The sequence below is a fragment of the Oncorhynchus mykiss genome, chromosome 10 (genome assembly GCF_013265735.2).
Source record: "Oncorhynchus mykiss isolate Arlee chromosome 10, USDA_OmykA_1.1, whole genome shotgun sequence".
Classification (NCBI taxonomy): Eukaryota; Metazoa; Chordata; class Actinopteri; order Salmoniformes; family Salmonidae; genus Oncorhynchus; species Oncorhynchus mykiss.
In genome coordinates, this window is record NC_048574.1 from 27,763,778 (window position 1) to 27,790,870 (window position 27,093).

At 44.2% G+C, this 27,093-nt stretch overlaps 1 protein-coding gene across 6 annotated transcripts in view; it reads right to left on the reverse strand.

Moving 5' to 3' along the window:
* cux1a (cut-like homeobox 1a) overlaps positions 1 to 27,093 on the reverse strand; it is a 213,093-nt gene that overhangs the window by 106,716 nt on the left and 79,284 nt on the right. For all 6 annotated transcript variants that reach the window (XM_021617952.2, XM_021617950.2, XM_021617951.2 and 3 more), the window contains one exon: positions 10,543 to 10,590. In XM_021617952.2, coding sequence (XP_021473627.2) covers positions 10,543 to 10,590 — 48 coding nt within the window. The remainder of the gene's footprint in view (positions 1 to 10,542; positions 10,591 to 27,093) is intronic.

Here is a 27,093-nt window from a genome sequence, read left to right on the forward strand (position 1 = left end):
CAGATCTATTAGTGCTACAATATCCACACAGATCTATTGACCACAGAATTTCAGTCTTAAAAACACATGAATAGTAATTTCATTAATGTAATTTAGTAACAACCTGCTAAAAGAGATTGAGCTTCCAACCCTCTCAGTTAATCATGGGTACTGAGTGCTTCACTGCTGTGGGCTGGGCAGACAGAAACTGGAAAGCACCAAGGCAGCTAACCAATGAGTCATGAAGAAGGTGACGTGATTTGGGGTTGGGCTAAGAGGCACCACAGACCTTGCTTCAAGTTCCTCAACAATCAAGTACAGGAGTATAGAGCTGTGGAAGAGGTCTTCTTCTATAGTCATGACATTTCTGTAGTACACAGGTGATATGATACAGCATTGCACCATTGCTTTTACATTAACTACAATGTACTGCACATGGCTCAAAAATCACAGATGATTTAAAGAGGTTTCAAAAATGGTTCTTTTTAGCTCCAAACCAACACTATACATCACAAATACCCGCCCATAAAACTAAACATTATAGATGTTGCAAAAGTGCTTCAGGAATCAGGATAGAACACAACAGCAACAGTCTCTGTGGCTCAACATCCATTCCAGATTGCCTCTCAAATACCGTATAAAAGATGAAAGAAAACACACTTTGGACATACAGTCAAATACTGTACCATATTCATCCTTGGCCCTTGGAGAAATAGGGAGAGGAGGAAAAATGCAGGCCACAGATGACTCTTCCCTGAACCCTCTCTCACCCTCAGTACCACACTGGGCAACAGCTGGCGAGAGAGGAGAAAGGGTTTTGTCCAAGCCTTTTTAAATTGCGTGGTTGGTTGGTGGATGTTTGGTGGATGGTTGGTTAAACACCATCTTTGGGTCATGTGACAGACGTAATGCATCGGCCCTCACACACTATTATAACCCCCCACGCGTTGATGCATTTTGGATCAGCTTTCAGTCACATGGAAGCAACTATATTAGTGGTGAGTACTCTATGTACACCATCACACACCTGTTTTATATGATCTAACACACACACATAAGCATGCTAAACCCTTAAAGCCAGAGCTGTGCTCTATACATTACACCACCTCGCAATAAAATAATTTCCTAATGTATAGATGGCCGATGTAAGTCATTTGGATCTAATACCACTCTGGATCTAATACAGTATAACCTTTATTCAACAAGATAAAGACGTATTGGTCGTCAAAATGACCAACTGTACTGTTCTTCCTTTTCAAGATACTCACCATTTGGCCTAGGTAAACTACCATAGTAAACTACCATAGTAAAGTACTTTTTTAATCCACTTGCAGACTTCTACCTGCAGTGTATAAGAGTAAGAATTGGTAAGATTGGCCTAGCTACATGAGCTAATGATAGACAGTGGGCCCGCCCACTGTGGGGTTCAGAGTCTTCATGTGTGTGGCTGTTGTTGAGGTTGCACCGAGCAGCCCAGAAGTAGCGTGTGCGTGTGTGTTGTGTGTGTCTGTGGTGTCTCCTGAGAGCCCAGTCCAGGCCTGACTGTGCGTTCCTCCACTGCTCTGGGAGTGTGAGCAGCCAGCCAGCCAGTCCTGGCATCGCCTCTGAACTGGGCCAAAGCCAGCTAACTGGGTCATCCCTGGGTAGAGGAGGGGATGGGAGGAGGAAGCAGGGGAGAGCTACTGTACCACACTGCTAGTGTCAGTCAGCCAGGATCTACTTCAAGTGTTTTTTGGACTAAAAGCACACACACTTAGACCAAACACACACATCCACCTCCCCCCAACACACACGCATACATACCACCTCCCCCCAACATTTACACTTTCCTTCCCAACCCATAGGGTGGCAGTGTTTGCTCAAATTCACAAAAAGATGCATCACAGTACAACTGCAAGTCAGCAACTTACACAAAGTTAAAAGTGTCCAGAACTACAGTGTTTACAGACACCAAACAGTGGGTTCCTAAAGGAGAAATCAAATAAAAACAATGTTTTGGACGTCTCCTGCCCAGACTCTGTTAGAGGTTTTGATTTATGGAGCGAGGCAGGCAGTTGCCACTGACAAACGCCAGTGAGCCCCAGTCACTCTATGCTCCTATGGGAAACATGTTCAAATGGGCTTTTGCTGGAAAACATCTGGATCCAAACTAGGCAGCGCCAAGTTCCCAAGTTCCCCCTCCCTCCCTCCCTCTCCCCCTTTCTCTCCTTCTCTCTATCGCAGATGGAGCAATTAATGTTCCCTGCTTACTGGGCAAAGGGATCCACCAGACATCTTGTCAGGAAAAGGCTGCTTCCCTCTTTGGCTTTCCATTGAAAGTGAAGAGAAAGGGGGAGAAGGTGAAGTGGGATAGATAGTGACTGGGGGGGTTGAGGAGGGAGAGAGAGGTAAGGTAATGGGATGGGATGGATGGCACCTGGAGTGTGTGTGTGTGTGTGTGTGTGTGTGTGTGTGTGTGTGTGTGTCAAGGTCCTGCGTGACTGTGCGGCCATGGCTCAGTGCAGATTATCTGCCTCTCTCTCCAATGCAGTCCCATACACATTCTGACAGGGGAGGGCATCTGGCAACGCCGGCCGTGCTGCCTTCTGAATGATCACACACACACATACAAAGACACAAACAGATGATTCCTCTCTGTGTGTGCGTGTGTGTGTTAGTCCGTTTGTGTTAAAAAGGCGAGATTTGGGCCGACGCCAAAGCTGACCAGCTCACAGGTATAGCATAACACACCTCCAATGAACCATCTGGACTCTTTAGGGGTGCGGGAACAACTTAAAAATAGACGGTGGTTGCTAGCCTAATGACACTAGCGGGAGCTAGATGAAACACAAGGAAGGCTTTGGCATCGGCTTAGGGGCCAGGGGAAACCGTTGGCCTGCTTGTCTCTGTCTGTGACCTGGCCTAACCCCTTAATTGCAGAGCAGGTTTTAAGCTGTGGATAACTGATCCGGAGTGGTGTGCGTGTGCGGGGGAGAGAGAGTATATGTGTGTGTGTGTTTGAGTGTGTTTCTTTTTGGGTTGGGTAGGAGGGATTACTGGCTTTGCAGCTTTCTTTTAAGCGGGGAATTATAGACTGAGAGGACGGTGACTTAGAGCATCCTCTGGGCTTCCTAGGGAAACAGGAAACAGCTAGCTAGCTCCCTCTCTTCATCTCGGTGTCACCTAGGGTTGTCATATGGTGGGCCTAACACACTAGGCCTACTTGCAGGCAGCTACCGTAGTATGGATATATAGTTCTACTAATTTTCCTCATTGCTGTAGCCTTACATTATAAGTAGGTTGATGTTCCTCTAACCACTGGTCCAGGGTCAGATGTTTTCTAATCCCCCTAATGGTGGTGAGGATTGGGTATTTGGTCATCTGATCCTAGATCTGTGATTACAGCCAACGTTTACCTTGTACAACATTAAAGATCTCATCATAAGAGTGGAGCTGGGATAGGATGGAGGAGCGAAACGGCATCACACATTGATGGTCTGTGATGGCTGACACATTGCTCCTCTGGGGCAGATCGGGCGTCGCCTGGAATCAGCGTCAGTGCCATAGGGAAATCAGAGAACGAGCACCACCCTGTGCCATCATCACAGTCACCCCCTCTCTTTGTGTGCCATCGGGGCGGGAGGCGCTGGAGAGAGCATAGCTTAATCATATACAGAAGGAGGGACATCTGACTCAAGGATACGGTAGAGAGGAGTGTGTTCGAGAACAGGTATGGGGCAGGTATGTCTTTACATAATCACACACATTTTTTTAAATGTAACGTTTATTTAACTAAGCAAGTCAGTTAAGAACAAATTCCTATTTGTGATGACGGTCTACCGAGGAACATTGGGTTAACTGCTTTGTTCAGGGTCTGAACAACGGTCCTGACGGGCCGCCCCCAGGTGGTGAGGGTAGGAAACAACATCTCCACCCCGCTGATCCTCAACACTGGTGCCCCACAAGGGTGCGTTCTCAGCCCTCTCCTGTACTCCCTGTTCACCCATGACTGCGTGGCCATGCACACCTCCAACTCAATCATCAAGTTTGCAGACGACACTACACTGGTAGACTTGATTACCAACAATGACGAGACGGCCTACAGGGAGGAGGTGAGGGCCCTCGGAGTGTGGTGTCAGGAAAATAACATCACACTCAATGTCAACAAAACAAAGGAGATGATCGTGGACTTCAGGAAACAGCAGAGGGAGCAGCCCCATATCCACATCGACGGGACAGCAGTGGGGAAGGTGGAAAGTTTTAAGTTCCTTGGCGTACACATCACGGACAAACTGAAATGGTCCACCCACACAGACAGCTTCGTGAAGAAGGCGCAGCACTGGGGGCAAACTACCTGCCCTCCAGGACACCTACACCATCCGATGCCACAGGAAGGCCAAAAAGATCATCAAGGACAACAACCACCCGAGCCACTGCCTGTTCACCCCGCTATCATCCAGAAGGCGAGGTCAGTACAGGTGCATCAAAGTGGGGACCGAGAGACTGAAAAACAGCTTCTATCTCAAGGCCATCAGACTGTTAAACAGCCATCACTAACATTGAGTGGCTGCTGCCAACATACTAACTCATCTCTAGCCACTTTAATAATGGAAAATTGATGTATTAAATGTATCACTAGCCACTTTAAACAATGCCACTTTATATAATGTTTACATACCCTACATTACTCATCTCATATGTATATACTGTACTCTATACCATCATATATTTTTATGTACATATTCTTATTAATTCCTTATAAGGTAGCTGTTGTGAAATTGTTAGGTTAGATTACTTGTTAGATATTACTGCATGGTCGGAACTAGAAGCACAAGCATTTCGCTACACTCGCATTAACATCTGCTAACCATGTGTATGTGACAATAAAATTTGATTTGAACAGATTTTTACCTTGTCAGCTAAGGGATTTGATCCAGCAACCTTTTCAGTTACTGTCCCAATGCTCTAACCACCAGGCTACCTGCCGCCCAATTCACACAGAATCCTTTTGAAAACACACTTTTAATAACCTGATATAAGTTGAGGCCCATCCCAGTCTCCCCTTTTTACTGTATGCCTATGCTAACACACACACACACACACACACACACACACACACACACACACACACACACACACACACTGTCTGAGAGTTGAGCTAATCACAGCGCTGTGCGATCTGCCAACTTAACTTTCACAGCCTTCTCCCTGGGCTCCCGGTGCCCTTACGACGAGACAGACATCCAAAATTACACTGCAATTATGCAAAATCTGTAGTGACTTCCTGCATTTGTCCCACTCCTATGCCACTTTGTACGTGTCTCTCTCTGCCACAGCCATCACGTCTCCTGAAGGTCTCTCTGTAGCATTCGGTTGCCTGACTAGGCTTTGTGGGGTTTGGAAGTGGCACACTGATTCCGTGTGCCCTTAAATAAAATAATAGCCTACACTGCGTACTAACAATTTACTCACATTTAAATCTCATTCCTTATCAGGGTTGGGGAGTAACAGATTACATGTAAGGGATTACAAAAAAACTAACTGTAATCTGTTACTTTACCAGCAAAAATATTGTCATCAGATTACAGATACTTAAAAAAACAACTCCCGTTTCCGTTTAAGAAACGTTTTCAAACAGAATCAGCCTAACGAATACGCTCCCAGTGGACAGCCAGTGGAATAATATTCCAGTCTATGGAATAAAAGTTTGAGTTCCTCCCTTCTAAAGTCCCCTGTGGTATTGTGCTCCATACTGTCAAAACAAGTTTCATTTAAGAAGACCACAAGTGAGAGCATCTAGTTTTCCACATACAAATAGCATTTTTCGCTAGTGCTCAAAGCATGCCATTTCAATAGCACCATTTATTTTTCAGCTTGAACCAATGAACCCCAATCAGTCCTCCATGACAACAAAATCATAAACAGAGTAGGATAATTAGTTCTTCATTTTTGGGTTATGCTCAGGTAAAACAATTAGGCTAATCTATATTTCCAAATCCGATTCTTGAAGATCAAGGGGTATTCAATTAATTGGAATGACTGGGACTCTGACAGACAGTTTTTTAATGTAAAGATACAGACTAATCGTATTATTATCTGAAGTAGAAAGCAATGGGTTAGAAGAAGCCTACATAACCAACACAAAGTAAAATGCAACATCCATTTATGGCCAGCTATGTAAACTCTAACATTGATTTATCCTGCAAGAGGTCGTTCAATTGGTAATATTCATTTTTTTCCTCTTTTAATGCCTCTTGACGTTTATTGGGATGAGTCTTCTCCTTATGGTAGAACTGATCAATTTCCTCTAGATGGACCAGCTGCAAAGTCAGAATTGGCTACATTGTAAAAACGTTTGAACTTTTTGGTAACTTTTTGGTCTTAATTTAAGTTTAGGGTTACACATATGGTTAGCAGTGTGGTTAGGGTTATGTTTAAATCAGATTTTATGACTTTGTGGCTGTTCCAGCTACTAACCTGCACCTCTTAAGGGGAAAGTAATCAGATGACATTACTGAGTTTGGGTAATCCAAAAGTTCTTAATATTTTGGGACAAGTAACTATTAACCGTAATGGAGTACATTTAGAAAGTAACCAACACAACCCTGTTCCTTAGCGACTGATTTCTTGACACGCCACTGACTGACTCGATGCTGGTTCTTCCCTCTTCATTTACAGTGCCAGTTCGTCATCAAGCTACAGTTGCTGTGGCTGTAAAATGCATCTGGGATAGACTGAGTAGTGTCTTGGAGAAGCAGAGATGGTCCGGGGAGAGACGGAGAACACCCCGGTGGCGTCACACACCACATTCATACATCACACTTCATGCAAGGATGGATTCCCTCCGAAGCTTTGGCGACAGTAGGGACAGCATCAAGGGAGACCAGGAAAGAATTTGTTTCGTGCATGCATGTGTAAGTGTGTGTGAGTAGGTGGGGGAGGCTACAGTTGCAGTGGGGGGTGGTATGGTAGAAAGATCCCCCCCCGCTCTCCCCAAGAGGGGGTGCCATTGAGCTCTCCTGCCCTCCTTCCCTCCCGTCAACCCTCCCCCTGCTGTGGTGTGTGTCCACATGGGCCTGTGGGTGCCGAGTGCTGAGCTCTGCTCCCCATTGTGTTCTCATTTCCTGACAGGAAAAGAAGCGCTCGCTCATTTCACAAATAAAATGTAAAAAACTGAAACCGTAAGAAAGAAAGAGAAACAACCCAAACAGATCTAGCTGCCTGGCTCCTCTCCCTAACCCTTGAGGCCTTCCAGAAGTCTTAGAGCATCTCATATATTCTAATGCGCCGCACTTCATGCTCTGCCTTGTGTATAAGGAACAGAGGGAACAGAAAAATGGACTTTTTCCCTCTCCTTCCCCCTATGGGGAGAGCTGAAATGATTGTGTACTGTGTCTCTGTATCTGACAATCTGTACTTTGAATCTCGCCGGGTCTCCATTTAGTCATTTGTTTTGCTCCCTAATAAAGCAGTCAACACTACTGCTTTCACATGAGGAGCCATTTCTGAGATCTGGAACACTGTTATCTCTCAGCCAGCTGATGCTCATGGAAAACAAAGTGGAAGCCCCAAATTCCTGAGATGATAAGTTGGGCCTTCGCGAAGGTCAGGGACTTCTCCTGTCCTTGCCAATCGCCCTATTCATCCACAGAGGAGATAAATTAAAATGGCTCCAGGAGTCTCAGGCTGGTGCCTGTGAGCCGGGCCCGTGTGATGTGGGGGGAGTAGTGGGTATTTTTAAACCTGGGGTGATTTAAACAGGGGCGATTAACTCCGTCAATAATAGGCCTGGGGGCCCTCACAAATTGCTCGCTCCAACCACAATGAACGCTAATGGGCCAGACAGGCTGCGGTGCGGTTCCGCCCTGCCTGAGAGAGGTGTACAGGGAGCCGTCTTTCCAGCCCCTTTAACTTCATGAAATTTATATGGCACTCCTTGCTACTGAATTATAAAGAAGTGCTTTTAGTCGCTGAAGCAGCGTCTTTATTTGGAGGCGTCGGCGATAGACATTTTGAGGGTTCGAGGGTGACAGACATTTGAAGCAAGGAAAATCTTTAAAATAGCCGGCATTACTGTACTTTCTTTCCATTCGGTCTTCTTTTCTTAAATCGCACCATCTACACTCTGTTTCATATTAGGGATTTCCTGTCCAGGGGTCTATATATAGGCCTATATAGCTAGGCAGAGCCGGGCTGATAACAGCCACTGACCAATTACTGAGTCATGGCACGCAGTAGCAGCTAGGAGTTTTATTTAGCAGCCATTTAGAGGGCAGCCAAATTCTTGGGCCTCTCAGTGAGAGAGTGGGCTTTGTTTTAGGAGATCCAGAGCACTTAACAAAATAATACTTTAAGAGCCAACAGGAATAGGAATATAATTAAGTGGTGACTAATTACTGTCAGGGATAAGAAGCTGACTGGGGTGCTGGGTGTAACATGGCAACACAATGGTGCTCATAGAAAACACTGGGGAGCGTTGGGAGACATGTGATCATCAAAGTGGTCAAAACGACAGTTTGATTTCAAGGCGCACGCCTAAGACTACAATGTACAGTTTGCGTTTCCCTGAAGGGATTTCTCAATTAATCAAATATCTCAGTACAGTGGAATTAACTTAATAATACCCATCAGATGAGTTGAAAGTAATAGAATATCTTTAAGCATGAGAGAAATTTGTTGTAAAAACAAATGAGGTAGCAAACAACCAATCAAAATAAAGGTGTACCACATGGCTTCTTTTTCTAACAATGTATTTAATTGTTGCATTAAGTAACGCTGCATAGTACTGGTAAATCCTCCTGGAACAGGAAAACCAGAAACAGGACCATGACTCATGGGTCAGACGAATAGTGATGTTCTAGTATCATTTCTGTCTTAAGTAACCTACTGTCTTTTTCTGGAATTGAAAGGCACTGTATTCAAAATAGTGTACTGCACATGAAAAAATACACTGGTTGGTGTCCACGAGAAGGCAGAGAACTCCAAACATAACATATAAAGGGAGTAGCAGGCCTTTTAATTATGTTCAGACTAAACTCAAAACATTTTATATCATGAATTAGTGAGGTAGACTCACAAATGCATGCTCCGAATTAAAAATGCAATCTGACAGTGGCAAAATGTTACAGTCCTCCATCATTACCAAATTAAATATGCACTAAGCAAGACAGAGGACAAATTTGCAGTCGACAAACACTTATCATGCATCTGTCCCCTAAAATAGTTGACAGATTTATGGATGTCACTTTGTTTGGATGAGACATTGCTGCCTGTCAAGAATGAAAGTGCCTCAAGCCAACATAAACACCAGTGTGACCACATCAGTGCCTATTCTAAAAATGTATTCTAATTGATTCATAGGATTGAATTGAAATCCTTTCCTGATTTGACAAAGATTAAAAGTGAATTGACTGTAGTAATTCAGGCAGTGCCTCCAGCCGAGGCAGGCCCCAGCAGTAGCAGTATAGCAGCGGAGGCACTCAGAGGAGTCAGGCTGGGCCTGTTCAGATGCTCTCCATAAAGCCCTCACATCGCTAAGCCCTTATTTACTGCAGGAGTGGCACTTGAGGAGGAATTAAGAGCTGGCGCCAGAAACACAGCTCTCACTCCCACACCCCTCCTCCCTGCCTCAAGTCTCACAGCTCACATTATTATCATTAAAGTACCCTAAATCAATTCTGAAGTTACCATACTTTCAGAGCAGTGCAAGGGGCGCTCTCAGGACAAAATGTTAAATCGGCAGGGCCGCTCTTCCCTGTGGCTGGCCTAGGCTGTCAGGGCGCATTGTCAGGGTCAGGGATTTAAACCCGCCGCGGTCATAGTGGGCATTGCGCCCCCACCCTGCACACCCTCCAGAATAGAGGGTTAAAGCGCTATTGCCATCAGCCGCCCGCAACCTCACCCCCCCTGTCCACCCGCGAATCAGCCCATGGTGCAAACTGGCTCATTTACTCTCATCCACACCCCCGTGCTCACATTTCTGAGGCAATGATACCACAATATCGCACACACAGACACACAGAAAGTCAGATTCAGTACAAGAGACAATTGGCAACATGTTTCTCCCATTGGCAAATCATTATTCAGGAGGCCAATTGCATTCATTTTAGCAGATATCAAAAGGAGCTTTGCATCAGACGATGTGACACATAGCCATACAGGGGAGGTGGGGGTTTATGAAACAGAGAAAGGCATGTCTGCCTGGAGTTTAAGACTGAAGCTCTGATCAGGAGCAGTTTGGCTGGAATATTTTAAGGGGATGCAATTTAAACATGGCTGGGAGCTAGAGAGCCTCATAAAAGGACACAAATAATGGACTCCCCTGGCGAGGGCTCCACTGGGGAAGGGAAGGCTCCTCCAGCAGGAGAGCAGAGCAGCCAGCCAGCAGAAGTCTAGCCAGACAGAGACAGCACATGTCAGCCTTTATGGAGTGTGTCAGGGGGCCACTGTCTACCCGCAAAAACAAAATGTCCACCATCCCTCACAACATACACGATGTACAGTAGGCTACACACAAACACACATCCTTAAATCGATAAAGGAAAGCTAGGCATTAAATGTTCTAGAGTTTTAAATAGCACTCACCTCTGCTTGGAAGCCCTTTAGCAATGGAGCTACCTGCTTTCGCAGATCCTGCAAGACAAAAAAAGAAGAAGGAAATGGATTAGCATCGCATAACAATGCTACCTTGTGGGAGAGCAAAACACAATACATTCTCATACGGTGAAAATGGCCACATTCTCTGTTTCCACAGTCTTTAACACCTTGGTCATTGACTTTCATCCCCACAGTATTGAGCAGAAACCTCTTACAAACTAACCATATGTTTAGTTTAGCAAAGCCAGGCCCCATTTTCACTACATTCTCTCTGCGAGGCAAAATCCCTACTGTCAACTCTGATGGATGAGGGAGAGTGTTGCCTTTTGTTCCCAGATACGGAGCATAGAAACACATTAAACATATGAAAATGGGGATCCTGATTTGTCCAAACCCTCCCAGAGGGAAGGTTTGTTCTCTGGGAAAAGGAGGAAGAAAAACAAAACAGAGTATCACCTTGTGCTGCCCTTGAATGAGAGCAGAGGACGCTGTGCTTAAAGGAAAAGTGTGTGGCATACATTTTCTCTCCCTCTCACCCTCTCTCGCCATGACTCAGTTGTTTCTGGTTAAATTACCATTCAAGCAAAAACAGAAAAACGTAGAGACGCTACATGCAAATGTGGGCTCTGTTCATTAATTCACTTCTAAAAGTAATGTTAGGCCTGAAAAATTGTCCAACTTCAACAGCCGACTATTTCTGTAGAGTTATTTGTCTGTTTAACTTGGGAGAAACTGGGTTGTCTCGAATCTGTGGCGGATGAAAACAAGTGAATTTACAAAGTCTCCAATCAAAACAAACGTTGTTCCGACCTTACTCAAGCAATGATGAATCTTACCTTGGGCAACCTACAGTGGAGCGATGCGACACCTCGCCATTAAAGTATATCTGATTATGGCCAATTTCAATGTCTCTTTTCATTTGAACAGAGCAGGCGTGTTTGATCATAAAATGTAATTAAATGCGCCCCTGAATAAATCTTAGCTGGGTACAAAAAGGCCTTACATGAGGCCTCCCTATAGGAATGCACAGCATGCTCCAAAACAGAACTGACCACTGAAACCGAGTTAGCAGCAGCCAGTTAGTGGAATGCAATGCATGTACACACGTGCACACACACCAAGTACACTCCTATAAGACTGGCCCACATTAGTCTGGTGGACATTTCAGTCACCCTCAGGATACAGTATAGGTGTACTCTGACACTTGCAGAACACATGCACAGTCCAATGACACAGTATAACCTCTGTAACCTATTACTGAAACCGTGTCAATTGTGAAATGTACAAAATGCATGAAGGGCCATATATTTTAAGCTGACCAACCCTAACTTGCAGGGTAGACATTACAACTGTGTGAAATGTAGAGCTCTTAAATGCCTATGGGTTTCTGTTGTATCCTCTTCCCCATCTCTCCTCTTGTTTTACTTTCTCTCCCTCCACATTGATGTGTGTAAGTGTGCCTCCTATGACTGACTGATGTTTACACCAGTCTCCCCCCGCTCTTCCCTTCCCCTCCCTCCCTCCCTCCCTCCCTCCCTCCCTCTAGGGAGCCTCTATGGAAGACTTTGGGGACTGGCTGACCCAGACCATACCATGCTGTGCAAAGCTAACATTAGCGTGATGCTAGGTAGGTACCTAGTGTGCTGGACTTTTCCCAGTCCCCTGGAGGGAGCAGCTGAGCCCGCTGATCTCCCGTCGCCACTGGCTACCGTACAGATCACCTTTATGAAGGGGCCACGTGACAAAAAGGAAACATCGCTCAACATCTGGTTTCAACATAACACTCCTGCCCCGGCCAAGAGAACTCCAAAGTCTTTCTGGATCTCGACAGGGAAACACACGCACACACACACGCACACTGCTCGAGATCTGCAAATGCAATTGCCCCAAATTTGATATACAGAGAGCCCCACTGCATAAAAATGATCTTTACTCTGACGGATACAAAGGCTTGACCAAGTGACCAATAAAAGCTAGCCCAGTAAACACTGATCTTCAGGCCAGAGTGATTGAGGACACACATTACATGGTTCACAAGGGGTTCAGATGGAGGGAGCAGGTCCATGAAAACCACACGGAAATGCAATTTGTACCTACATACATACATACATACATACATATACTGAACCAAAAATATAACCGAACATGCACCAATTTCAAAGATTTGACTGAGTTACAGTTCATATAAGGAAATCAGTCAATTGATATAAATTAATTAGGCCCTAATCTATGGATTTCACATGACTGGGAATACAGATATGCATCTGACTGGGCAGGGGTGCAGACATGGGTGGGCTGTGCCCAGTCAGATGCATATCTATATTCCCAGTCATGTGAAATCCATAGATTAGGGCCAATCATAATTCATTTTCATTTTCATTTTTTAATTCATAATTCAGGTCCTGGGCTGCCATAGTTACATGTGGTCTGGGGTTGTGAGGCCGGTTAGACGTACTGCCAAATTCTTTAAAACAGTGGTTCCCAAACGTTTATAGTCCCGTACCCCTTCAAACATTCAACCTCCAGCTGCGTACCCCCTCTATAACCAGGGTCAGCGCACTCTCAAATGTTGTTTTTTGCCATCATTGTAAGCCTGCCACACACACTATACAATATGCTTAATAAACATAATAATTACTTTTTGTCACAAGCTGGCTCGTGGGAAGTGAAAATGAGCTCTTATAGGACCAGGACACATATAATAATATACTAATAATAATCAATCATTTTGCTCTTTATTTAACCAGCTTACATATTAAACCTTATTTGTTAATCGAAAATTGTGAATAACTCACCACAGGTTAATGAGAAGGGTGAGCTTGAAAGGATGCAAATAACTCATAATGGTGGGTTGTATTGGAGAGTCTCAGACTTAAATCATTTTCATTTTAGTTTTCATGCTAGTGAGGGCTGAGAATCCACTCTCACATAGGTACGTGGTTGCGAAGGGCATCAGTGTCTTAACAGCGCGATTTGCCAAGGCAGGATACTCTGAGCACAGCCCAATCCAGAAATCTGGCATTGGCTTCTGATGCATTTGTGGCTTGAATGGGAGCAAGTTCCCGCAGCAGTGTTCCAACATCTAGTGGAAAGCCTTCCCAGAAGAGTGGAGGCTGTTACAGCAGCAAAGGGGGAACCAACTCCATATTAATGCCCATGATTTTGGAGTGAGATGTTCAACGAGCAAGTGTCCACATACTTTTGGTCATGTAGTGTACATCACCTCTCAAACTAAAAGGGATTGTTATGGGGATTGCATTTCTTTTTAACTCTCCACCACCAGGGAGCTCCCTGTCTTGGAAACCGGCCCAGATCTCCAGGGAGGCAAGCATGCAGGACCATAACACAAACACACACGCATTACAATCACAAGGTATCCTCAGAGAGCTGGAGGGAGCAGTGGGAGAGAGGTCGTGAGAAGGGGGAAAAGGAGGGGAGAGAAAGAGGGTGAGAAGTGTAAGAAGGTAGGAGAAGAGGACAAGAGTCTGATACCACAATGAGTTTACAAGCTTTACTTCAGACATGGCCTTCCTCAGGGATCCCTCCACTGGATGCCTGACACTACTTAACCAATTACCTTCTTAGTACAATGGCTACATTAACACAATTTCTTCTAGGCCAGACTTTCTTTACCCCAGTGACGGTCAGGGACATAGACAATGGCTTCTTTTCATATTCAGCTTTTAAGTAACCCTCGCTCCCCTTTTAATGGTCGACCCACTGAGTGTCCCTCGCTTTGTGTTTGAGTGCATTGGACCTGTGTGGTCATTGTTCAATGAAATAAGCAGCGTACAGTGGAGACCCGGAGGGTGTACTACTCGGGCCTATGAGCTCTCATCTCTGTAGTGGAGAGCAGTGATGCGTGGAGAGAGAAAGGGCTACAGCATTAGTCTATGTCATGAAATTGAGAGAGAAAGTGCCTGGGTTTGGTAATATTGCAGCATTTGTGTCATTTAAGGTTTTTTGTCCTGAGTTGAGTGTTTCAAGCGAGGGCACTTGGTCTTTAGAGGGCAGAACATAGCATGTCTAGTCATTGAGGGTGGAGAGCCGCTCTCCCTCCATTTGTTCCTATGGTTTCTTTCTCTGTCCCTGCCATTGGGTTAGCACAGTGGACGGATTTCTCGCGCTCTTACTTTCTCCGTCTTTCTCTCCACACCTACCTCTCCCCTCCTTTGCCACTGGGTTACTGTAGCACAATGGCAGTTCTCTCTCTTTTGACCGGTCTCTGCCACTGGGTCTGTGAGCCAAGCGGCTGCTTGCCAAGCCTCACACTGGCTGTGGCCTGGCCTGGCCGAGCACAGGCAGGGGAGCCTAACCCCTGTGTCTGGTCTGAGGCTGGCTACAGGCTGGCTACAGGAGGAGATGAGTCGGTGGTCAGGGGCAAGGAAGCTTGTGACTCAGCCACTGCCCAGTACATCAACACCCGCGAGAGGGGGACCCGCTGGCCCAGACATGACAGAGGGCAAGTAGAGGAAACACAAGAGGATGAGCCAGCGAATCAAAGAGGGAGGTAGGGAGTGAGAGAAACAGAGATTGAGATAGACTGAAGAATAAGATCAAAAGATACGGGATAATATGAATGAGTATACACTGATGGAGTTTGACTAAACATCACATCTCTTATAGAGATATTGGAGAGACAGACGGGAGATATTTTTTACCAGATCATCCAGAAGAACTGGGCCATGCCTTTCCGCGAAAACATTCCCCAGTCCCGGCCAGCCCCCCCGACCCAACACACACAAACCGCTCAATGCATCTTTAACCCAGGGCCATGAATGGAGGAGGGCTGCGTCTGACGCTCTAGGCCTCTGTTCCTACTACCACTGGGGTTATGTCTCTTTCTTTTCCCTACCCTTACTGTCTCTCTGTCTTTCACTTTCATTTTCTCCCTCTCTCTTCGATGATTGCCTTGCGCTGGATAAGGAGCTCTTCATGTAGGCTGTGTTACGGAGAGAAAAGAAACCGGGGTCCTGATGCCGAGCAACTGAGCTGCCCGTGTTGCTGCCTGCCTGCCGCAGTGTGTGTCTGCTGAACCGTGTGAGTGTGAGGGCGGTACATAATCACCAGTGAGCACATACACACACCAAACTGCAGCCTCACTGTTAGGTTATGCCTATGCTAATGTCTACCTCTTATAGATAAGTGGATAAATGTTATACACTAAGGTATTGTAACATTTACAATATACTCAATACTTGCAAATCCATGTATGAAGGACTTATCAAAGTCTAAACTGCGCAATTCAATTGATTGCAACTAGCCTCTTGGCTAAGAGGGAAGGTAAATGACATGTAAATGTATTTCCTTCCCCAGGTAACTTCTGATGGACTGACATGAATACAGTGATCTCAGACATATTCAGCTATCCAACCGGAGAGCATTATATTCTCTTTCCCATTGGACAGAGTCCCAGGGAGAACAGGAACGTGTAAACAGGAGAAGGTCAGATGTAGGGTTATGAAACTTTCTGTTCCTGCACTAACGTCTCCACTCCCATTGCATCGAAGGCTAAAAACACCACGGGTTCTCTCACTCCATCTCTCTCTCTGAGGGTTAAGTAGTGGGTAAATTCTCCACCTCCATGGTTTGATGGGGACATGCTGACCCTTGCTTGTCAATCCCTGAAGATTGGTTGCACAGAGCCCATCTGACAAAGACAGAAGACATTACCCTGCTTATTATTCCAGGAGGCCCGGGCAGGCCAGGCTGGGCGCCACACAGCTAGGCTACCCCTCCTACACCTCGGCAGCACAAAGAGGGAGCAGAGAGCGGGAAGCAGTGATGAATGAGAGAAGACCCCAATGATAAGAGAAACGCTGTCCGCCCTCCACCACTATAGGAAATAGAACCGCGCCACTTCTAGGAGAGCTCACCCCTCTCAATGACCCCCCCCCCCGCAGCCATTCACCCCCCCCTGATAGCAGACACTTTACAAGTCGTTTTACAAAATACGTTTTACACACAACCTTGGATGTCAAACATTTTACGGGTTATTTTACTAATGGTGTCTCAAGTAGCAGGCACTTGACGGAGTAAAATAGGCCTATTCTACAAACCCCATCACAATTCCAGGTTGTTATTCAACTTACAGACACAGTCACTTTATGAGTTGTGGTTAGACAGACAACCTTCTACAGAATATCAGAAACCATTATTATTTAACAAACATTGGCCCAACAGCAGACGCTTTACACACACTATCCTGATACTAGACGCTTTACAAACACTATCCTGATACTAGACGCTTTACAAACACTATACTGATACTAGACGCTTTACAAACACTATCCTGATAGACGTTTTACAAACACTATCCTGATACTAGACGCTTTACAAACACTATCCTGATACTAGACGCTTTACAAACACTATCCTGATACTAGACGCTTTACAAACACTATCCTGATACTAGACGTTTTACAAAACACTATCCTGATACTAGACGCTTTGTAAAACGTCTATCAGGATAGTGTTTGTAAACACTATCCTGATACTAGACGTTTTACAAACACTATCCTGATACTAGACGCTTTACAAACACTATCCTGATACTAGACGTTTTACAAACACTATCCTGATACTAGACGCTTTACAAACACTATCCTGATACTAGACGCTTTACAAACACTATCCTGATACTAGACGTTTTACAAACACTATCCTGATACTAGACGTTTTACAAACACTATCCTGATACTAGACGTTTTACAAACACTATCCTGATACTAGACGTTTTACAAACACTATCCTGATACTAGACTCTAGACCCCCAGACACAGACTCAATCAGTTTACAATCAACAGACCGAGACCCCCCCGCCCCCCAACTGCTGTGCAAACACCGTCCACCGTTCCCCATCTGGGAGGCCAGATCCACTCACAATTAAGGGCCAGGCTTCTTGACCTCCCTTCATTGCCCTCCTGCCAAAGGCCAACAACCATTAGGGCAGACAGGGGGGAAAGAGCCTGGTGTGGGAAACTCCGGACATTAAGTATACCGCTCCTAACCTTGTCACAGAAAATGACCAACCGTGGCTAAATCTGTATTTGATAACATGTGAGACCAAAAAGAGAGAAACATGAGTTTAAGGATGAATCCAACCACTACTGTGGTTGTAAATTGATACGTAACGAACAGGAGGGTTGAGGGTGTGGGATAGTCTCAGGGTCAAGTGGAATGGGGAGGGGGTACGTGAGAGCCGGCCAAAGACACATACACACCCACCCCTCGTCCCCCTGCTACCCTCTCCTGCCCCTGACGCTTGTCTGGGAATGAGGTCATGACTCTCCCATAGTCCCTCACACAAAAGGCTGCAGTGTCGGTGTTGCCCCATCGGTACCCAGAGCCAGCCAGCCTCATGGCCAGCCTCTTTTCCACACAGACGTTACACTGGGCTGGGCCACCATCCACCTCAAAGCGCCACACAATACCATTGATCACCGCCGCTCCCAATAAAGAGACACCCATCCTCATCCCCTGCCCCCACAACACACCACAAACAAAACAAAAGCTGTCCAATTCTCAAGATAGGTTTTTGAATGGCAGGGTTCTTTTGATATAGGAGTATAGGGTTTCATTGTCCTCTGGGATTGGAGTGGAATTCCAACTGAAACCAGACCAGGGAGGGACAACTGTGCTTTTCACACCTTTACCAGGTTCTATTGTGGGCCCTTGGCTTGCCCTTCTTGGATGACTGAGCATGATAGCCACTGAAATAATTTGACTTAACAGGGGTTCTATTGCTAGAGAAGGACACGGCACCAGCAGCTTATGCAAACCCTGGTTACAATCAGCTGCCTTGATAAAAAAAATAGTAAAATAAAGTAAAATAACAGAAGTGCTCCAAAGACAAATTATAGTGGATCCACCATTTTACAGACATCGCCTGATGACTCATACTCAATATAATTCCACTGCCATTTATAGCACAACGACAGATTTTCACCTTGTCAGCTCGGGGGATCCAATCTTGCAACCTTACAGTTAACTAGTCAAACGCTATAACGACCTGCCTCTCTCTAGTTGCACTCCACAAGGAGTCTGACTGCCTGTTACGCGAATGCAGTAAGCCAAGGTAAGCTGCTAGCTAGCATGAAACTTATCTTATAAAAAACAATCATAATCACTAGTTAACTACACATGGTTGATGATATTACTAGATATTATCTAGCGTGTCCTGAGTTGCATATAATCTGACTGAGCATACAAGCATACAAGTATCTAAGTATCTGACTGAGTGGTGGTAGGCAGAAGCAAGCGCGTAAACATTCATTCAAACAGCACTTTCGTGCGTTTTGCCAGCAGCTCTTCGTTGTGCGTCAAGCATTGCGCTGTTTATGACTTCAAGCCTATCAACTCCCGAGATGAGGCTGGTGTAACCGAAGTGAAATGGCTAGCTAGTTAGCGCACGCTAATAACATCCAATAGTCAAAGGTTAATGGAATACAAATGGTATAGAGGGAAATACTCCTATAATTCCTATAATAACTACAACCTAAAATGTCTTACCTGGGAATATTGAAGACTCATGTTAAAAGGAACCACCAGCTTTCATTTGTTCTCATGTTCTGAACAAGGAACTGAAACGTTAGCTTTCTTACGTAGCACATATTGCACTTTTACTTTCTTCTCCAACCCTTTGTTTTTGCATTATTTTAACCAAATTGAACATGTTTCATTATTTACTTGAGGCTAAATTAATTTTATTGATGCATTATATTAAGTTAAAATAAGTGTTCATTCAGTATTGTTGTAATTGTCATTATTACAAATAAATACATGTTTAAATCGTCCGATTAATCGGTAATGGGCTTTTTTGGTCCTCCAATAATCGGTATCGGTGTTGAAAAATCATATTCGGTCGACCTCTAGTCTGAACCCCGCCCTGTGCAACTGAGTCCTGGACTTCCTGATGGCCCACCCCCAGGTGGTGGAGGTAAGAAACAACACCTCCACTTCATTGATCCTCAACATAGGGGCCCCACAAGGGTGCGTGCTCAGCCCACTCCTGTACTCCCTGTTCACCCATGACTGCGTGGCCACACACGCCTCCAACTCAATCATCAAGTTTGCAGACAACACAACCATACTACTATGGTTGTGTTGTCTGCAAACTTGATGATTGAGTTGATTACCTGATTACCAATAATAGCCTGATTACCAATAATGATGAGACAGCCTACAGTTGAGGAGGTGAGGGCCAGGAATATAACCTCTCCCTGTTGGGCTGTATCACCGCCTGGTACGGCAACTGCACCAACCTCAACCGCAGGGCTCTCCAGGCCCTCCAGGGCACCAACCTCAACCGCAGGGCTCTCCAGGCCCCCCAGGACACCTACAGCACCCGATGTCACAGGAAGGCCAAAAAGATCATCAAGGACATCAACCACCCGAGCCACGGCCTGTTCACCCCATTATCATCCAGAAAGCGAGGTCAGTACAAATACATCAAAGCAGGGACCGAGAGACTGAAAAACAGCTTCTATCTCAAGGCCATCAGACTGTTAAATAGCCTTCAATAGCCGGCTACCACCTGGTTACTCAACCCTGCACTTTTGAGGCTGCTGCCCCATATAACAAAGACATGGAATCACTGGTCACTTTAATAATGGAACACTAGTCATTTTAATAAAGTTTACATATTACTTTACTCATTTCATATCTATATCCTGTGTTCTATTCTACTATATTCTAGTCAATGCCACTCCGACATTGCTCGTGCTAATATTTATATATTTCTTAATTCCATTATTCTACTTTTTTGCGTGTATTGTTGTGAATTGTTAGATATTACTGCACTGTTGGAGCTAGGAACACAAGCATTTCGCTACACCCGCAATAACATCTGCTAAATATGTGTATGCGACCAATACAATAAGATTTGATTCGATCATTATCGTATCAATTCAGGCAATTTATTGAGATACGGGTTTTTGTCCATATTGCCTTGCTCTAGTGTTCGCATTCGAGAAGTCGTTAGGGAGGAGATAAAATACAGACTGGTGGAGAAGAAACGTCAGTGGATGTGGCGTTTGGCCGGAGCGATGTGGATGGGTAGCCTGGCAATTACAATTACAGACACTAGTGGGGGAAAATATAGGTCTGACCATTTGTGTTTGGTCTGCAGTGAATAAAGAGAGGATATTCTATTCAGAGTAAACAAAAGCTAAGGATGGCAAAAGGGAAAAAGGAGTGGGGGGGAACTTTTCTGTTGCAATTAGTTCTGATGAGCAGGTCTGCTTGGCAGCCCGCTATTGAGAGCCTATTTTTAGCCATAGCTTCAGGAGAAAAACCTGTGATGCAGCCATGCAAATCAGAATGAGGGGAAGAGTAGGAGAAACCATGCCCCTCTGCTGCTGCGTGGTGTGTGTGTGTGTCAGTGCAGTCGGCACCTTGCTACATGGAGGGCGCTCACGTAACAAAAGGGGCAGGCACCACCTCTATGCACCATGCAGTAGAGCAAAAATCCATACCACGATAAACTGAACGATACATTTATGAAATGAATAAGCAACAGTTGCTTTCTTATTAGACCCTTTAAACTACTCCTACTACTTTGAATGTTATCAGCAAACAGGCCTATTTCATTGCAATCTTCACATTCCTCGAATAAAGGCTACTTAATGTTATTATCGTTATCAGTAAAACGTCCTCGATAAATGGTTGGTTTCGTAGGTGTCGATACATTTTGGTTTATCGTCCCAGCTCTAACCTTTAGCCTCTCTCTCTCACGCATACATGTCCCACTCTATTCCTCTGTAAATGTCTGCCTCTTTCCTTCCATCTCTCTCCTTCCTCTGTTCAAGGCAGCAGCTGGTCATGCTGAGATGCTGTGACTGAAGTGCCTCAACTTCCCAATGTCATTAACAGATCAGGCCGAAATGTTCAGTCGCTTTCTTCGACACACCCACCCACCCACCCACCCACACACACACACACCCACGTATTTATTTGCCTATCAACAGCTGGAGAGGTCCAAGGACCAAGTGTCAGAAAGGAGAACATGTGGGAACGATCTGTGTGAGGTACCTACTACAATATACTGAGCTAACAGAGAGGGGGGTCCTCACAATTAAGGGGGGATGCATAATTGTTAGCAGTCACTTCAAAAAGGTTACCCAGTGGAAACAAGCCCCAGTCCTCTTGAAACCTTCAAACACTATTTAATTTTGCAAGATGATCATCGGCTGCCCTGTAATTCAGTCAGGAAGCGGTAGCTCAGGCGGCCATTACACAATGGCAGACACCAACATTACCTCAGCCTAAGCATAAATAACCGCCAATAGTCCTCACACTGAGGATACTACTGTCCTGGTAGAGAAAGACCGGGAGAGAGAGTGGATACATCGAGGAGGAGGAGGGGTAACTCTCTTTGGGATGCGCTGAGTAAATGCTCCGAGCAGACAGTGAAGAGATGATGGGGGAGTGGACGTAGAAAAGTCAGGGAGAAACATTTACAGAGAAACTAACATGGAACACCTCTGAAATATTTAGGGACAGAGAGCGCTATGACTCCAGAGGGAGAAAACACACACACACACACACACACACACACACACGGAGAGATCGAGAGAGACGGATAAAAAAAAAAAGGGGTTACACCTAAGAGAGGGGGGCATTCGCCCTGAGGCATGGCTTAACAAGAGGTGCCAGCTTTTTGTGGGCTAATTTAAGAGCACCATCGCGAAAAAGTCTCCCAAAAGATTGTTTGTTGCTTGAAACTCGTAAATTCAGAAAACCAACAAAAAAGTGTGATGGGTCTTTTTGTGGGCAGAAATCTTACTCTGGGAGAGGAGGCCTTTTAGGGTATATACTAGAGGTCGACCGATTATGATTTTTCAAAGCCGATAACGATACCGATTATTGGAGGACCAAAAAGCCGACTCCGATCAATCGGCCGTTTTTTAAAATGTATTTGTAATAATGACAATTACAACAATACTGAATGAACACTTATTTTAACTTAATATAATACATCAATACAATCAATTTAGCCTCAAATAAATAATGAAACATGTTCAATTTGGTTTAAATAATGCAAAAACAAAGTGTCGGAGAAGAAAGTAAAAGTGCAATATGTGCTATGTAAGAAAGCTAACGTTTAAGTTCCTTGCTCAGAACATGAGAACATATGAAAGCTGGTGGTTCCTTTTAACATGCGTCTTCAATATTCCCAGATAAGAAGTTTTAGGTTGTAGTTATTATAGGAATTATAGGACTATTTCCCTCTATACCATTTGTATTTCATTAACCTTTGACTATTGGATGTTCTTATAGGCACTTTAGTATTGCCAGTGTAACAGTATAGCTTCCATCCCTAAGCAGCGTTACCCATGCAGAGCAAGGGGAACAACCATTCCAAGGCTCAGAGCGAGTTTGAAACGCTATTAGTGAGCGCTAACTAGCTAGCCATTTCACTTCGGTTACACCAGCCTCATCTCGGGAGTTGATAGGCTTGAAGTCATAAACAGCGCAATGCTTGACGCGCAACGAAGAGCTGCTGGCAAAACACACGAAAGTGCTGTTTGAATGAATGTTTACGCGCCTGCTTCTGCCTACCACCGCTCAGTCAGATACTTAGATAATTGTATGCTTGTATGCTCAGCCAGATTATATGCAACGCAGGACACGCTAGATAATATCTAGTAATATCATCAACCATGTGTAGTTAACTAGTGATTATGATTGATTGATTGATTGTTTTTTTTTATAAGATAAGTTTAAACTAGCTAGCAACTTATCTTGGCTTACTGCATTCGCGTAACAGGCAGTCTCCTTGTGGAGTGCAACAAGAGAGAGGCAGGTCGTTATTGCGTTGGACTAGAAAAATAATAAAGATTAGATAAAGGTCTAAAAAAAGAACTTTTTTGGGCAAAATCGGTTTTCAGATTGTTATGAAAACTTGAAATCGGCCCTAATTAATCGCCCATTCCGATTAAATCGGTCGACCTCTAGTATATACTACTGTATAGCAGGTAGAGACAGCTACTGGTGTACAGTATAATTAGCAGGAAGGGTGTAACCTGATGACTGAAAACACAATACACACGGCTAACATAACCAAGACACAATAACAGATATCCTCATTTGTTCACCGGACACCCCTCCAGAGTCATCAGGGGATTGTCACCAGAGCGACATCCAAATGAGGGGAGCACCAAATGCCAATACCAGATAAGAGACCTTATTGAATTGGAAATCCTGACTTCCTCAAAAGGCTGAACAGTGAGCATCCATCTGTCCACAAACACCAGTCACACTAATGCAAAGACTATATATACAGTGCCTTGCGAAAGTATTCGGCCCCCTTGAACTTTGCGACCTTTTGCCACACTTCAGGCTTCAAACATAAAGATATAAAACTGTATTTTTTTTTGTGAAGAATCAACAACAAGTGGGACACAATCATGAAAGGACATTTATTGGATATTTCAAACTTCTTTAACAAATCAAAAACTGAAAAATTGGCCGTGCAAAATTATTCAGCCCCTTTACTTTCAGTGCAGCAAACTCTCTCCAGAAGTTCAGTGAGGATCTCTGAATGATCCAATGTTGACCTAAATGACTAATGATGATAAATACAATCCACCTGTGTGTAATCAAGTCTCCGTATAAATGCACCTGCACTGTGATAGTCTCAGAGGTCCGTTAAAAGCAAAGAGAGCATCATGAAGAACAATGAACACACCAGGCAGGTCCGAGATAGTGTTGTGAAGAAGTTTAAAGCCGGATTTGGATACAAAAAAGATTTCCCAAGCTTTAAACATCCCAAGGAGCACTGTGCAAGCGATAATATTGAAATGGAAGGCGTATCAGACCACTGCAAATCTACCAAGACCTGGCCGTCCCTCTAAACTTTCAGCTCATACAAGGAGAAGACTGATCAGAGATGCAGCCAAGAGGCCCATGATCACTCTGGATGAACTGCAGAGATCTACAGCTGAGGTGGAGACTCTGTCCATAGGACAACAATCAGTCGTATATTGCACAAATCTGGCCTTTATGGAAGAGTGGCAAGAAGAAAGTAATTTCTTAAAGATATCCATAAAAAGTGTTGGTTAAAGTTTGCCACAAGCCACCTGGGGGACACACCAAACATGTGGAAGAAGGTGCTCTGGTCAGATGAAACCAAAATTGAACTTTTTGGCAACAATGCAAAACGTTATGTTTGGCGTAAAAGCAACACAGCTCATCACCCTGAACACCCTATCCCCACTGTCAAACATGGTGGTGGCAGCATCATGGTTTGGGCCTGCTTTTCTTCAGCAGGGACAGGGAAGATGGTTAAAATTGATGGGAAGATGGATGGAGCCAAATACAGGACCATTCTGGAAGAAAACCTGATGGAGTCTGCAAAAGACCTGAGACTGGGACGGAGATTTGTCTTCCAACAAGACAATGATCCAAAACATAAAGCAAAATCTACAATGCAATAGTTGAAAAATAAACATATCCAGGTGTTAGAATGGCCAAGTCAAAGTCCAGACCTGAATCCAATCGAGAATCTGTGGAAAGAACTGAAAACTGCTGTTCACAAATGCTCTCCATCCAACCTCACTGAGCTCGAGCTGTTTTGCAAGGAGGAATGGGAAAAAATGTCAGTCTCTCGATGTGCAAAACTGATAGAGACATACCCCAAGCGACTTACAGCTGTAATCGCAGCAAAAGGTGGCGCTACAAAGTATTAACTTAAGGGGGCTGAATAATTTTGCACGCCCAATTTTTCAGTTTTTGATTTGTTAAAAAAGTTTGAAATATCCAATAACTGTCGTTCCACTTCATGATTGTGTCCAACTTGTTGATTCTTCACAAAAAAATACAGTTTTATATCTTTATGTTTGAGGCCTGAAATGTCGCAAAGTTCAAGGGGGCCGAATACTTTCGCAAGGCACTGTATACACAATGGGGCAAAAAAGTATTGTCAGCCACCAATTGTGCAAGTTCTCCCACTTAAAAAGATGAGAGGCCTGAAATTAGGTACATAGGTACACTTCAACTATGACAGACAAAATGAGAAGAAAAAAAATCCAGAAAATCACATTGTAGGATTTTTTATGAATTTGTTTGCAAATTATGGTGGATTTTTTGTAAAAAAAAAAATGTACACCTTTATTTAATCTCTATTTAACTAGGCAAGTCAGTTAAGAACACATTCTTATTTTCAATGACGGCCTAGGAACGGTGGGTTAACTGTCTCGTTCAGGGGCAGAACAACAGATTTTCACCTTGTTGGCTCGGGCAATCCAATCTTGCAACCTTACAGTTAACTAGTTCCACGCAATAACGACCTGCCTCTCTCTCGTTGCACTCCACAAGGAGACTGCCTGTTACGCTAATGCAGTAAGCCAAGGTAAGTTGCTAGCTAGTTAAACTTATCTTATAAAAAACAATCAAAATCACTAGTTAACTACACATGGTTGATGATATTACTAGATATTATCTAGCGTGTCCTGCGTTGCATATAATCTGACTGAGCATACAAGCATACAAGTATCTAAGTATCTGACTGAGTGGTGGTAGGCAGAAGCAGGCGCGTAAACATTCATTCAAACAGCACTTTCGTGCGTTTTGCCAGCAGCTCTTCGTTGTGCGTCAAGCATTGCGCTGTTTATGACTTCAAGCCTATCAACTCCCGAGATGAGGCTGGTGTAACCGAAGTGAAATGGCTAGCTAGTTAGCGCGCGCTAATAGCGTTTCAAACATCACTCGCTCTGAGCCTTCTAGTAGTTGATCCCCTTGCTCTGCATGGGTAAAGCTGCTTCGATGGTGGCTGTTGTCGTTGTGTTGCTGGTTCGAGCCCAGGGAGGAGCGAGGAGAGGGACGGAAGCTATACTGTTACACTGGCAATACTAAAGTGCCTATAAGAACATCCAATAGTCAAAGGTTAATGAAATACAAATGGTATAGAGGGAAACAGTCCTATAATTCCTATAATAACTACAACCTAAAACTGCTTACCTGGGAATATTAAAGACGCATGTTAAAAGGAACCACTAATTATGCTGCAAGAATGGCGGGGATCTATGTATTTCAGAACTACACTGTACGTTCCATGTGTGGAACCTAACTTCTTGTTTAATTTCTGTTTGTAAGTTTGTTTAAAATGTATGTATTGAGAGACGCAATGATGGGGATGGGGTGAGAGAAGCACCAAGCCGGAAGAGGAAAATGGTGTGTGTGTGTGTGTGTGTGTGTGTGTGTGTGTGTGTATATATATATATAAAGGTATGTGTAAGTGAGTGCTGTTTTTTTGGTTGCTTTGTCTCTGTTGTTGTATCTCTTAATATGGGTGAAAATGGTGAAATTCCAATAAAAAAATACTGTTACAAAAAAAAAAAAAGAAACCACCAGCTTTCATGTTCTCATGTTCTGAGCAAGGAACTGAAACGTTAGCACATAAGGCACTTTTACTTTCTTCTCCAACACTTTGTTTTTGCATTATTTAAACCAAATTGAACACGTTTCATTATTTATTTGAGGCTAAATTGATTTTATTGATGTATTATATTAAGTTAAAATAAGTGTTCATTCAGTATT